The 15,697-nt window shown below is 43.3% G+C and overlaps 1 protein-coding gene across 1 annotated transcript in view; it reads right to left on the bottom strand.

Moving 5' to 3' along the window:
* LOC139380547 (monoamine oxidase) overlaps positions 1 to 4,045 on the bottom strand; it is a 60,815-nt gene extending 56,770 nt beyond the window's left edge. Inside the window, 2 exon segments of the mRNA XM_071123297.1 lie at positions 3,891 to 3,967; positions 3,969 to 4,045. Of these exon segments, the coding sequence (XP_070979398.1) occupies positions 3,891 to 3,967; positions 3,969 to 4,045 (154 nt within the window).
* Between the last annotated feature and the right edge of the window lie 11,652 nt (positions 4,046 to 15,697).

Genomic DNA, 15,697 nt, shown 5'->3' with positions numbered 1-15,697 from the left:
CTCCGGTCTGATAGGCTGCCCCCTCTACAATATATGATCAAAAAGGTAAACATGTGAATCCCTCCCATCACAGGGGTTCTTCTGAGACCATTTTCGGGGGGGGTTCCTTGATGAGCCCTTTTGAACTGGAAAGGTTCCGCCTGTGTGGCAACCCAAAAGGTTCTTCCAGGCGACAGGTAGCCTAGTGGTTAGAGTATTGGGTCAGAAACCAAAATGTTGCTTGTTCAAATATCTGAGGTGCAAGGTACAAATATCTGCCCTTGAACAAGGCACTTAACCCTAATTTGCTCCAGGGGTACCGTGCTACTATGACCCTGTAAAACAACACATTTCACCTCACCTATCCAGTGCTGCTGCTAGCGCCCCTGGGGGCCAAGGGGCTGGTGGCTGCATGGTGAATTGCAGAGGACAATTTGCAGCCAGAAGAGAACACAGCTCTCCACTGCTCGGTACTTAAGGAGAAGCACTTTGACTAGAGACAGTGATTGTAATAAGTGGGCCTCGTTGTCACCTTCTAAAGGGCAACAGCACAGACAAACATAGATATTTCAACCTTGTCCTAGTGTAACTGTAGGAGAGAGAGAGAGAGAGAAAGAAAGAGAACAAGAGAAAGAGAGAAATAGGAGCAAAGTGTGACACACTATGATTCATATGTAAACCTGCAGAGACATGCTTTTATAAATACAAAGGAGTAATTAAGAAATATGTATTTCGCTATCGCAGAATAATTTTCTCTATTATTCTGTCTATTGTTGAATTTATATTGCAGAGGTGGTGGATATGCTTAAGACAATGCTGAGTTTACCTATAAGGTTCGGGTTTGCAGGCAATATCTTAATGCCGTGTATGTTTCTAGGCTGTATCACAACCAGCCGTGATTGGGAGTCCCATAGGGCGGCGTACAATTGGCCCAGCATCGTCTGGATTAGGGTTTGGCCGGGGTAGGCCGTCATTGTAAATAAGAATTTGTTCTTAGCTGACTTGCTTAGTTAAATAAAGGTTCAATACAAAATAAAATAAATAAATTCAACATCAAGTGATGAAAACTCTATTCCACTTCAATTCAACCCTGAGACAACCCTCTCTATGGAGCCCTCTACGGAACCCTCTCTGCGGAACCCTCTCTACGGAACCCTCTCTGCGGAACCCTCTCTGCGGAATTCTCATTTATTAATCATGTCATTCACAGACAGGCCAAAATACCTCTCTGAAACTACATGTAACAGCGTAACTGATACATTTGGCTGTAGTATGGACATATGATTATACTGGATTTGAAACGACATGTGATTCACTAACAGGAACATTGGCGTAGCAGCTGATCAGCTGGTTTTAATCCAGATATTTAACATGGTCTGTCCTATTAGGAGTTGAGCTCTGTATTGACTGTCTGCCAGCACTGACTGGCCTCAATCAATGTTTCCCCAAACTCGGGTTAAACACAGGTTCCACTTGTCGAAAGCTGTAATAGCCCTGTGTGACACTTCCTCAAACAATACATTTGACACCTCTTGTTCTGTCTCCAGGAAAGAAAAGAGTTTACTTACTATTTATTACTCGCCACTCAGCTTCTAAAACTGTAGAAATAAAAATGGGTTCAACCTAGAACTGGGTTCAACCTAGAACTGGGTTCAACCTAGCCAAGTCTGGAGTTCAGACTTAGAAGGCACCAGTGGCGGTTAGTGTCGTTTCAGTTGAGGAAGGACGCAATATTTTTTTCATGAAAATGGCCTTATTTCTATTACAGCATTTTGGATGACTGTCATTCATATCCATTAACCCAGTTAACCCAGAAGACGACAGAAGATAGCTGTCCTCTGGCTACACCATGGTGCTACCCTACAGAGTGCTGTTGAGGCTACTGTAGACCTTCATTGCAAAACAGTGTGTTTTAATCAATTATTTGGTGACGTGATTATATTTAGTGTAGTTTTATCTTAAAAGGATAACTTTTTAAATGTTTTACAATAAAACAATTATAAAATTCACTGAGGAGGATGGTCACCCCCTTCCTCCTCTGAGGAGCCTCCACTGGAGGGCACATGATTACAGACATTGATTCAGCCATAGCATACAGTAAGCATTATTTTCCACAATTTCATTGGCAACAATATTTGAATGCTCTAATCCAACATATTCCATGTGGGAGGAGATACAATTTCTCCAGCTGCATAGAGAATGTGAAAAATCGGCCGATGTGCCTTTGAGCAAGGCACATCGACTATGGCTGACCCTGTAATACAACACATTTCATTGCACCTAGTTGACAATAAAAATATATACTATATTCATGTCACGGGCAGGACCTGAACCCTGTTTTCCTACAGGAGAAAACAACTTCTTAACCATTTTACCAAGAGAAAATACCCTGTTGGGCTGAAGGTGCAGTGATTTTAAAGTTGCAGGTACTGCATCATGAAACCGTGAGCCTGACTCACATCCGCTACAAAAATGTAACTAATATTGCTGCTACCGTATTCTGTATGCAATCCCTATTTAAGTGGATGCTTACTCATAGCATTGATGCTTATAAGGCAGACTTGATTTTTATTGGGACTGTACAGCCCTCTATGAGGCTACACCCATACAGCTATTTACACACAGCAAATGCCACACCACCAGCTAGCCATATGCATTATGTGGGGTTAGAGTCATCACACAGTCAGACTTTCAAATCAGGACACAGTTTATGTGTGAGATGAGATGAAATCATGATCAGCAACACAAATGACATCTCAGGCAATGACATATCAGGCAAACTGTGACTGCTAGTTGTGTGAAATGCTGACATGACATACAGGTGTAGGATCTTAATTTGACCAGTTTCTCACAGCAGGAAATGTATCCTGCAGCAAAAGGAAATGTGCATTACTGTATGGATTATAATGAATGGAAATGTATATAGGGGTTGATGCATTTTTTTTGTTAGCGCAAATCAAGTCTGACAATTTAAAATAAAAAGTACTAACTTTTGAAGCATTTTAAACCACCTTTTAGTTTTCTCAATGTCATTCAATTCAGCATTGAAAAAAGTGTCAAGTTTAATTTTGCTCCACCTGAGCCAGTGTAAACACAGGTCAGAGACCACTATAACACACCAAATGCGTTTGATGGATCATTTTCGTGTTATTCTATGTCTCTTAAAGGGAAAGTAATCCAAAACGTATTGAAAGTCATCCGGTTACGTTACGTAGTTTGGGAGTGATGTTACTGATTACAATTTTGGACAGGTAACACGTAACTGTAATAGATTACATTTAGAAAGTAACTTAGCAACCCTGTATAAGGTAAAATAAGGCTTTTAAAGTTTGTGACTGTGATGTGGAGAATTAGGCTACAGCAACACAAGTCGGGAAGTCAAATGTCATATAGCCTATACTGCATGTTCATCATATGAAGTGCATGACATCAAAGAATAGCAGGAACAAAGATGCTCCAGTTGTTAAATTGTAACCACTGTTGTTACGATATTAAAGCAATATGGTGCAACATGTTGCATTTGGACACTCCTACTATAAAGCCACATGTTATCAGTCGATGCAGCTTCACGGAAGAGACTATTTTACAAGCAAACAAACGCAGATGAACTGAAACTGTACAGTAAGTCCGTATTGATTAAGAATAACGCGTATTCAATCATGGCCAATGTAGGCTATATGCCTCTACAATAACAGCGCACATTTATTGTCTGACTTGTGGGCTACAGTGTTGCACATTTGTGCTGCAACAGTTGGCCACTTACATAAAGCGATGTGGCTGCTATTCTTACAATATCATATCACCCCGAGTTCCTATCGATTCCCTCCCTCGCAGTCTATTGTAATATTCCCAGCAGTCTATTTACTAACTGCAGTAAATTGTTTGGAAGCTTCCCTTTAAATTGCACGTACCTGATATTCCTCCGCCGATCACAATAACGTCGTATGTGTTCGGTGCTGTCATGGTGTTGTTTTGCCGGTCTCTCTCTTTCTCTCTCTGTACGTCCGCTGCCTGCGGTTCGCTCGCCTCGCTCGGTGCTGGACGCCAGGCGAACAGAGGATCGCATCTGTATTAAAAGCGGAGGAGACAGGCCCACTTGAGCCGACTCCGCCTACGGGTTGCAGCCTAGCCTACTCTGCATGATTTTATTCTGATGTCAGGGGTGAGAGAGGGACCACACATGCTCTTTGTCCTAGAACGACACCTGCTCCAATTGGCTAGACCTACTGTAGTATATAATTTTGGCATTATATACTGAGATAAGCTAGTGTGATTGCATGCTTAGTAGCAATGTGTTGTTTTGCAATCCTGAACATGTAGCCACTAATCCTGTAAAACAAGATTACAGTTACAGTATGCATGATACAGTATCAGGTGTTGACGTGTTGCAGTATCAAGTTATGGAGGGTCAGATTAAAGTTTTTCATTTGTGACCAGACATTGGTCAATGGTCATTATAGAAAGGCTAACATTATATATGAGTTATTATGCATAGAAAAGTCATGACTAGTCTTCATGACTAAACATGATAGCAATTAGATAGCAAAGCATGAGCTAAGTAACACCGTTAAGTTACGTGTGATACATTTATTAGTTGTTATTCATACTGTAAACCATAGGCTATATAGGCCTAAATCTGTCCGTATAAATCCATTTACAATTTGGATTTAGTCATTTATGTTGCCCCCTTGTGGAAATATTTGGTCATCAAAACACGGAATGAATGGCCTTTTTCACTCTCTGATTATGAGCCTTTTACACTGCCATGGGGTCCAAAACAACCTCCAGCTAACTGAGCCCCTTTCTCTAGCCCTGGCCCAGCCCTTTCTCTAGCCCTGGCCCAGCCCTGGCCCAGCCCTTTCTCTAGCCCTGGCCCAGCCCTGGCCCAGCCCTTTCTCTAGCCCTGGCCCAGCCCTGGCCAAGCCCTTTCTCTAGCCCTGGCCCAGCCCTTTCTCTAGCCCTGGCCCAGCCCTTTCTCTAGCCCTGGCCCTGCCCTGGCCCATCCCTTTCTCTAGCCCTGGCCCAGCCCTTTCTCTAGCCCTGGCCCAGCCCTTTCTCTAGGCCTGGCCCAGCCCTAGCCCATCCCTTTCTCTAGCCCTGGCCCAGCCCTTTCTCTAGCCCTGGCCCATCCCTTTATCTAGCCCTGGCCCATCCCTTTCTCTAGCCCTGGCCCATCCATTTCTCTAGCCCTGGCCCAGCCCTTTCTCTAGCCCTGGCCCATCCCTTTCTCTAGCCCTGGCCCAGGCCTGGCCCAGCCCTTTCTCTAGCCCTGGCCCATCCCTTTCTCCAGCCCTGGCCCAGGCCTGGCCCAGCCCTTCTCTAGCCCTGGCCTAGCCCTGGCCCAGCCCTTTCTCTAGCCCTGGCCCAGCCCTTTCTCTAGCCCTGGCCCATCCCTTTCTCTAGCCCTGGTCCAGCCCTTTCTCTAGCCCTGGCCCATCCCTTTATATAGCCCTGGCCCAGGCCTTTCTCTAGCCCTGGTCCAGCCCTTCTCGAGCCCTGGCCCATCCCTTTCTCTAGCCCTGGCCCAGCCATTTCTCTAGCCCTGGCCCAGCCCTTTCTCTAGCCCTGGCCCATCCCTTTCTCTAGCCCTGGCCCAGGCCTGGCCCAGCCCTTTCTCTAGCCCTGGCCCAGCCCTTTCTCTAGCCCTGGCCCATCCCTTTCTCTAGCCCTGGCCCAGGCCTGGCCCAGCTCTTTCTCTAGCCCTGGCCCAGGCCTGGCCCAGCCCTTTCTCTAGCCCTGGCCCAGCCCTGGCCCATCCCTTTCTCTAGCCCTGGCCCATCCCTTTCTCTAGCCCTGGCCCAGCCCTTTCTCTAGCCCTGGCCTAGCCCTTTCTCTAGCCCTGGCCCATCCCTTTCTCTAGCCCTGGCCCATCCCTTTCTCTAGCCCTGGCCCAGCCCTTTCTCTAGCCCTGGCACATCCCTTTCTCTAGCCCTGGCCCAGCCCTTTCTCTAGCCCTGGCCCATCCCTTTCTCTAGCCCTGGCCCAGCCCTTTCTCTAGCTCTGGCCCAGCCCTTTCTCTAGCCCTGGCCCATCCCTTTCTCAAGCCCTGGCCCAGCCCTTTCTCTGGCTCAGCCCTTTCTCTAGCCCTGGCCCAGCCCTTTCTCTAGCCCTGGACCCTCAGTGACTGTAGATCTCTTGGGTAACTTGTGGAGGTGTCTGGGGACCTTGACCTACTGCTATACTAGCCTTTCATGGTGGATAACAATGAGCATGTTGTGCAGTATAGAGCAGTGTAGTGTAGAATATAGAGAGTGCATAGGCAGAGATCTGTGTCCTTAGCGAGTGTCCAGTACAGTGTAGTATATGATCCATAATGGGTATATTGTGGTTAATCATATAATCTGAGTTAGATCCCACATGGTTTAAGCTAGTAAAGTGCCATGCTGCACAGCAAATTCTCCAGTGTTAGAATCAACATTGAAAGAGTGGGATCATATACACACTGGAACCAGTGTTAACACTTTGTATTCAGGATAACACGTTAATTGTTTTACCACATTTTTTGCAATATTACTTTAGTGCCTTGTTGAAAACAGGATGCATGTTTTGGAATGTTTTCACTCTGTCAATTAAGTTAGTATTGTGGAGTAACTACAATGTTGTTGATCCATCCTAATTTTTCTCTTTTACAGCCATTAAACTCTGTAACTGTTTTAAAGTCACCATTGGCCTCATGGTTAAATCACTGAGCAGTTTCCTTCCTCTCCGGCATCTGAGTTAGGAAGGACGCCTGTATCTTTGTAGTGACTGTGTGTATTCATACACCATCGAAAGTGTAATTAATAACCATGCTCAAAGGGTATTCAATGTCTGCTTTTTTGTATTTGTACCCATCTACCAATAGGTGCCTTTCTTTGCGAGGCATTGGAAAACCTCCCTGGTCTTTGTGGCTGCATCTGTCTTTGACATTCACTGCTCGACTGAGGGACCTTGCCTTCCAGTATGGTGGGGTACAGAGATGAGTTATTCATTCAAAAATCATGTTAAACGCTGTTATTGCACACAGAGTGAGTCCATGAAACTTATGTGACTTGTTAAGCACATTTTTACTCCTGAACTTATTTAGGGTTGCCATAAACAAGGAGTTGAATACTTATTGACTCAATACCTTCTTTTTTTAAATTCTTTAAAAAAAACTAAAGTTAGTATTTTTTTTCACAAACAATGTAACATCGGGTGAGTGATGGGTGTGGAGTCAGACGCAGAGAGCAGAAGGTAGACGGGAAAAAACGCTTTAATGTCCTCAAGCACAGTAACAGGTAGAAACATGGGTGAAGCCCAAAACACAGGCGCAACAAACCCAAAACCACTGTTACCAAAATACCGGACAGCGAAAACCAAAAGTACACAAACACCACTAAGGTAAAATGAGCATAAGCCCGCACAAACACCAGCGGGCTAAACAAACTTAAATAACACCCATCCCAAAACCCCAACAAGGAACATGTGAAAACAATTAGACAAAAACAAACGAAAAGGAAAAAGTGATCGGTGGCAGCTAGTAAACCGGCGGCGACGACGACCGCCGAGCGCCACCCGAACAGGAAGGGGAGCCACCTTCGGTGGTATTCGTGACAAACAAACTAATAAAAATGTCAAATAAAACATTGTACAGCATAAAAACATTGAGCATGACATCAAGACACATCCTCCAACATAGCACACATACACAGTCAAATAGTATCTCACAAGCTACAGTACATAACTAAATGGGTTCACAAGCATAAGTCATCACCTCCCAGTATTAGAAACGTATCCAGCTTCTAGAATTGTCAATTCTACCAGTGATCCTAGCAAACATGTGTTCATACTATGCTACCTCCAACATTGATTCTATATACTGTTTCAGAGTAGGAGTGGCATGACCCTTCCAAATTCTAACGATTACTCTAGCTGCTATAACGATACCAACAGTGATCAGTGCAAATTTCTCATGTGTTACATTAGGTAACTCTGTTCTATTGCCCAATATACATATTCTCAGTGAAACTGGAATTGTTAACTCAAACCATTCCTCCAGATATTTGAAAACATCCTTCTAGAAAGGTAGCACTAATGCACATTCCCATATTGCGTGTAAAAATGTCCCAGTGTCTTTTTGGCATTTCCAACACAGATATGAAGCCTTGTTGGAGTCCAATAAAACCTATCTTGTATTGAGAAAGTTTCCCGCTCGCTTCCCTTATATTCCTCCCTGAGCTGGACAAGATCTTCAACCAGGTATCATCCTCAATTTCACACTTAAGGTCAATTTGCCATATTGTTCTGAGATTTTTACAGTGTTCACTCTGCAGATGACGAAATATTGAGTCAAAAATGGCTGCTTTACGTTTGGGTAATTCCAAATACACAGCTATTGGGTCCTTTCCTGGATTTTGTTGATAACCTGTTAACAAACATTCTCTCAATTGTAAATATTTCCAGAAATATTTCTCTCACATCATATTTTTGTACCAAATCTGAGTATGACATTAAAACATCTTCATTTTACAGATCACCTATAGTATGAATTCCTTTCATTAGCCACTGTTTCCAGTACGCAGATTTGTTTCATGTCTTTAGCCTAGGATTGTGCCACAATGATGAGTATTCTTGTTATAGATGTGAAATTCCACATATCTTGTGTACTGTTCTCCACACTTCTTTTGAGTGTAACAAAATTGGGTTGGGAGTTTGACAGACCTCTCCCCTGTAAGACTATATAACAGAGTACCAACAGACCTCTCCCCTGTAGGACTATATAACAGAGTACCAGCAGACCTCTCCCCTGTAGGACTGTATAACAGAGTACCAACAGACCTCTCCCCTGTAAGACTATGTAACAGAGTACCAACAGACCTTTCCCCTGTAGGACTATATAACAGAGTACCAACAGACTTCTCCCCTGTAAGACTATATAACAGAATAACAGAGTACCAACAGACCTCTCCCCTGTAGGACTATATAACAGAGTACCAACAGACCTCTCCCCTGTAGGACTATATAACAGAGTACCAACAGAACTCTCCCCTGTAAGACTATGTAACAGAGTACCAACAGACCTCTCCCCTGTAAGACTATATAACAGAGTACCAACAGACCTCTCCCCTGTAGGACTATATAGCAGAGTACCAACAGACCTCTCCCCTGTAAGACTATATAACAGAGTACCAACAGACCTCTCCCCTGTAGGACTATATAACAGAGTACCAACAGACCTCTCCCCTGTAGGACTATATAACAGAGTACCAACAGAACTCTCCCCTGTAAGACTATGTAACAGAGTACCAACAGACCTCTCCCCTGTAAGACTATATAACAGAGTACCAACAGACCTCTCCCCTGTAAGACTATGTAACAGAGTACCAACAGACCTTTCCCCTGTAGGACTATATAACAGAGTACCAACAGACTTCTCCCCTGTAAGACTATATAACAGAATAACAGAGTACCAACAGACCTTTCCCCTGTAGGACTATTATATTATATATTATATTTTATATTATATTATAATATTATATAATATTCATAGGTAACATTGCAGAGATATGTTTAAATTATGGGACCATAACCATTTTAATCATGTTGATCTTTCCCCATAAAGAAAGTTTGATATTTTCCCATTTTTCTAAATTGGTCTTAATCTTGACTAGTAGTGGCTAAAAATGTTGTCCCATCACTTCCTACAAATTTGAGCTCAACTTAATACCCACATTTTTCATCCCAGTGGGAACCCATTTGACATTAAATGGGGTAACATTTCGAGAGTACATATGGCATTATTTGGCATTGCTTCCGACTCATCCCATTGTATTTTGTAACCTGACATACTAGAATATGATTCAATACAAGTAAGTAATCATGGTACAGACTGAAGAGAATCAGAGACCAGCAGTAGAATATCATCTGCATACTTAAGCAGCTTCTGTTTTTTTCCTCCTCCATGTACACCCCTAATTTCTGTATCTGTTCTTAATATTGTTGCAAGAGGCTCTAAAACTATGGTAAACAGCAGAGGGGAGAGCGAGCCACCCTGCTTTCTGCCTCTAGAAAGACAAAAAAAAGGAGACGTCGTAAGTACTGCTGCTTTAGGATTGGAATAGAGGACCCCTGTCCATATACAAAAGTCAGGCCAAAAACCACATTTTTCTGGGGTTCTAAAGAAAAAAGCCCACTTTACCCTATTCAATGCTTTCTCAGCATCATATTATCAGTTGAGGTCCTGTTCTTAATAAATCCTACTTGGTCAATATGTGTAATATTAGGTAGTTCCTTTTCTAAGCATATTGCAAGGCTCTTAGTAAGAATCTTACAATCCACATTGAGGCTGATAGTTCTAAAATTCCCAGGTTCTGTAGTATCTCAATTCTTTTTAGGACTCAGCGATATCAAAGCCTCATTAAAGGTGTTCGGAAGGGATCCATTTTTAAATGCCTCCTGGTAAACCACTGTCAATTAAAATAAAACTGTATTGGTCACATAAACATGGTTAGCAGATGTTAATGCGAGTGTAGCGAAATACTTGTGCTTCTAGTTCTGACAGTGCAGCAATATCTAACAAGTAATCTTAACAATTCCACAACTACCTAATACACACACATCTAAGTAAAGGGATAGAATAAGAATAAGTACATATAAATAAATGGATGAGCGATGACTGAGTGGCATAGGCAGATTCAATAGAATACAGTATATACTGTACATATGAGATGAGTAATGCAAGATATGTAAACATTATTAAAGCGTCATTATTAAAGTAACTAATGATTCATTTATTAAAGTGGCCAATGATTTTGAGTCTGTATGTAGGCAGCAGCCTCTCTGTGTTAGTGATGGCTGTTTAACAGTCTGATGTCCTTGAGATAGAAGCTGTTTTTCAGTCTCTCGGTCCCAGCTTTGATGCACCTATACTGACCTCACCTTCTGGATGGTAGCAGGGTGAACAGGCAGTGGCTCGGGTGGTTGTTGTACTTGATGATCTTTTTGGCCTTCCTGTGACATCGGTTGCTGTAGGTGTCCTGGTGGGCAGACAGTGTGCCCCCGGTGATGTGTTGGGCAGACTGTACCACCCTCTGGAGAACCCTGCAGTTGCGGGTGGGGCAGCTGCCATACCAGGCGGTGATACATCCCGAAAGGATGCTCTTACTTGTGCATCTGTAAAAGTGTGTGAGGGTTTTAGGTGACAAGACACATTTCTTCAGCCTCCTGAGGTTGAAGAGGCGCTGTTGCGCCTTCTTCACCACACTGTCTGTGTGGGTAGACCTTTTCAGTTTGTCCGTGATGTGTACACAGAGGAACTTAAAACTTTCCACCTTCTCCACTGATGTCCCGTTGATGTGGATAGTGGGGTGCTCCCTCTGTGGTTTTCTGAAGTCCACGATCATCTGCTTAGTTTTTTTGACGTTGAGTGAGAGGTTGCTTTCCTCACAGCACAATCCGAGTGCCCTCACCTCCTCCCTGTAGGCTGTCTCGTCGTTGTTGGTAATCAAGCCTACCACTGTAGTGTCGTCTGCAAACTTGGTGATTATCTTGGAGGCGTGCATGGCCACACGGTCATGGGTGAACAAGGTGAACAGGAGAGTGCTGAGCACGCACCCTTGTGGGGCCACAGTGTTGAGGATCAGCGAAATGAAGATGTTGTTTCCTACATTTACCATCTGGGGGCGGCCCGTCAGAAAGTCCAGGACCCAATTGCATAGGGTGGGGTTGAGACCCAGGGCCTGAAGCTTAATGATGAGCTTGGAGGGTACTATGGTGTTGAATGCTGAGCTGTAGTCGATTGAACAGCATTCTTACATATTCCTCTTGTCGAGATGGGATAGGGCAGTATGCAGTAAGCAGTATGATGGTGATTGCATCGTCTGTGGACCTATTTGGGCGGTATGCAAATTGAAGTGGGTCTAGGGTGGCAGGTGGAGGTGGAGGTGAAATGATTATTGATTATTCTCTCAAATGATGACAGAAGTGAGTGCTACGGGGCAATAGTCATTTAGTTCAGTTATCTTTCCTTCTTGGGTACAGGAACAATGGTGGTTATCTTGAAGCATATGGGGACAACAGACTGGGATAGGGAGAGATTGAATATGTCTGTAAACACACCAGCCAGCTGATCTGCGCATGCTCTGAGGACGTGTCTAGGGATGCCGTCTGGGCCGGCGGCCTTGCGAGGGTTAACACTTTTAAGTGTCTTACTCACGTCGGCCACGGAGAAGGAGGGGGGCGAAGTCCTTGGTAGCGGGCCGCGTTGGTGGCACTGTATTATCCTCAAAGCGTGCAAAGAAGGTGTTTAGTTTGTCTGGAAACGAGACGTCACGGACGACGTGGCTGGTTTTCTTTATGTAGTCCATGATTGTCTGTAGACCCTGCCACATACTGAGCCGTTGAATTGCGACTCCACTTTGTCTTTATACTGACATTTTGCTTGTTTGATTGCCTTGCAGAGGGAATAACTAAACTGTTTATATTTGGCCATATTCCCAGTCATCTTTCCATGGTTGAATGCAGTGTTTCGCACTTTCAGTTTTGCGCGAATGTTGCCATCTATACACAGTTTCTGGTTAGGGTAGGTTTTAATAGTCATAGTGGGTACAACATCTCCAATGCACTTCCTTATAAACTCAGGAATGTCAATATACTTTTTATAATATTCAACAGGAAGGCTGTCCAGATCAGGTGATATCACTGCTTTCATAGATAAAGTGTCATTTCTAACCTCCTCTTCTGTTATAGTGCAGTCCAGGTCCTCTACCTGGCTATCTGATAATACAGGTAATTCTATACCAAAAGTATCCATATCTATGGGGCTCGCTGAACAGGAGGATGTATATAAATCTCCATAAAAACATTGAAACACACTGTTTATCTCTTTGGATGAGGTCACCAGCTTATTGCCCTTCTTAATTGCTGGTATTACTTTAGAAGTGATCTGCATTTTTAGTTGCCTTGCTAGTAGCCTGCCTGTCTTCTCACCTCCATCATAAAAACTTGTTCTGAACAGTCTGAACTGTGCATATTCTGCCTTTTCATGTCCAGCACCTAAAATGTTCTACTGCTTGTGTTCCTGCACCCCTTAATAAAATATTGGCTCAAAGGTATTGTGGAGTTCCTGCACCTAAAAACAGTATAAACAGTACTGGAACTGAAAATGAATACTTTAGTCTGTGAGTATTTCAGTCCAAGTCAAGCACTGCACATATAACTACACCCCCCCCATTCTGGGTTAGGCCTAGTGATAAAATATTAGCGTAGATGTAGGATCGTAATTTTGATCACCCTGTTGTTGCAGGAAATTTCCTGGACAACAGGAAATTCAAACTTGTAGGTTTAAAAAGGCTTCTAAAATGAATCATTTCCACTTTAAAATGTCAGACTTGATTTGCCCAAACAAAAAATGTATCAACCCCTACAAAAATGTCCATTCATTATAATCCACACGATAATTCACATTTCCCGTTGCTGCAGAATTATCTTCCTGCTGTGAGAATATAATCAAATGAAGATACTATATATCTAGGTGAATGCATGGAAATCATTTGGTTTCTCCCTTTTGCGAGGTGTTTTCATTGTTTATTAGAATGCAAATTATGAATTTGCTTTGATAAATGCATCTCGCATTAGACATTTATTATGTAAAAAGAACAATACTAATGCCTTTCAGGTGAGCTATCACTGTTTACCGAGAATGTGTAGAGGTGCTAATAGTTTATGCCGTAGACGGCTGGGTTGGCTATAGTTAGATAGATGAGTCTTTAGTTTGGGTTGATGTAGAAATGCAGTATGAGTATACCAAACCATTGTGACATGCAAAGACAGAGGAGATAGAATGTAGCTGTCAGCGTTGGGGATCAATTCCAGTGAGACCATAGTACAGTTAGAAAATGATCCAGAAATATTGTATGAGGATTTAGACTTAGTTAGTGGACAGAGTTGCTCAAATCTGCAGGCAACGTTTGAGAGTGGAGTTTATTCAACAGTTGTGTATTCCAATGGTCCAACAGAGGGCGATGATGTCCCACCATACCTTTTACTCTGGACAACAGGATTCAATTCAAGTACCCAGTCTAAAAAGAACCCATATCCCTATACAGTTTTGGTGTTACCAGCTCTGAAAAGACCAGATAGGTATAAACAATATGTTTGGGGATGGCTACTCTAAAGCCTTCCGATGAACTTAGGAGAGCTTTGTCATATCGCTTACACCTCTAATATCTCCTTCAGGGCTACAGAAACGTAAGATAAAGAGGCAAAGGGTTGTTTCTGGACTGGGTTATAGAGGGCGGGTTGCAACTTGTTTTTCTTGTTGACTGTATACTGGAAATACAATTTAAGATGATTGTATATTTTCATTAACAACAGATGATGGTGATGGATGGGTTGATGCTCTACTATAATGAATAGAATTGTACCATTATATTCTGTAACTCAAGAAATAAAAATGAGAAATAATATAAATGCAGGTTATTTTGCTCAAGTTTAATAACATTAACACACTCGATCCATTTTCTCTCTCACGTTCAGGATTCCACTATGGATCCACTGTATATCAAATCCAATGTTATTCATCACATGCTTCGTAAACAACAGGTGTAGACTAACAGTGTGATGCTTACCTACTCTTCACAATGAACACGTAATAATAAAAGGTATAATGAATACACAATGAGTAACGATAACTCGGTTATATACACAGGGTACCAGTAATGGGTGGATGTGCAGGGGTACGAGGTAATTGAGGTACATATAACTCTGAATGAAGTTACGTGGCAGCCGTATGCATAATAAACAGTAGCAGCAGCGTATGTTACGAGTAAAAAAAGTTTGTGCGAAAAGGGTCAATGCAGATAATGAGGGAAGCTGTTTGGTTTACTATTTAACTAACTATTTATCGGTCTTATGACTCGGGGAGTAGAAGATGTTCAGGGTCCAGTCGGTTCCAGACTTGCATCGGTACCACTTGCCGTGTGATAGCAGAAAGAACAGTCTATGATTTGGATGGCTGGAGTCTTGGAAAATGTATAGGGCCTTCTGACATCGCCTGGTATAGAGGTCCTAGATGGCAGGGAACTCGAAACGAGTGATGTACTAGACCGTACGCAGTATCCTCTGTAGCGCTTTGCAGTCGGATGCCAAGTAGTTGCCATACCAGGCGGTGATGCAGCCAGTCAAGATGTTCTCCATGGCGCAGCTATAGAACATTTTGAGGATCATGACAAATCTTTTCAGCTTCCTGAGGGGGAAGAGGCATTGTCATGTCATTTTCTTTACTGTGTTGGTGTGTGTGTTGTGGACCATTCTAGACCTTAGTGATGTGGACATAGAGGAACTTGAAGCTCTCAACCCTCTCCACTAAAGCCTCATCGATGTGAATGGGGGCGTGCTGGGCCCTCCATTTCCTGTAGTCCACGATCAGCTCCTTTGTCTTGCTGACGTTGAGTGAGAGGTTGTTGTCCTGGCACCACACTGTCAGGTCTCGGACCTCCTCCGTATAGGCTGTCTCATTTGTCTTTGGTTATCCTGCCTAGCACTGCTGTGTCGTCAGGCCCCCCCCTGTGTTGAGGGTGAGCGCATCTCCCTGACTAAGGGCCTTCTCCCCCGATTGCTTAGTTTGGCCTGGCGGCCAGCTCTAGAAAGAGTCTTGGTGGTTCCAAACTTCTATCATTTAAGAATGATGGAGGCCACTGTGTTCTTGGGGACCTTCAATGCTGCAGATCTTTTTTGGTACCCTTCCCCCAGATCTGTG

This window comes from Oncorhynchus clarkii, chromosome 22, assembly GCF_045791955.1.
Source record: "Oncorhynchus clarkii lewisi isolate Uvic-CL-2024 chromosome 22, UVic_Ocla_1.0, whole genome shotgun sequence".
Taxonomy (NCBI): Eukaryota; Metazoa; Chordata; class Actinopteri; order Salmoniformes; family Salmonidae; genus Oncorhynchus; species Oncorhynchus clarkii.
The sequence above is the reverse complement of the archived record's forward strand: the minus strand, read 5'-3'. Positions and strand labels throughout refer to the sequence as shown.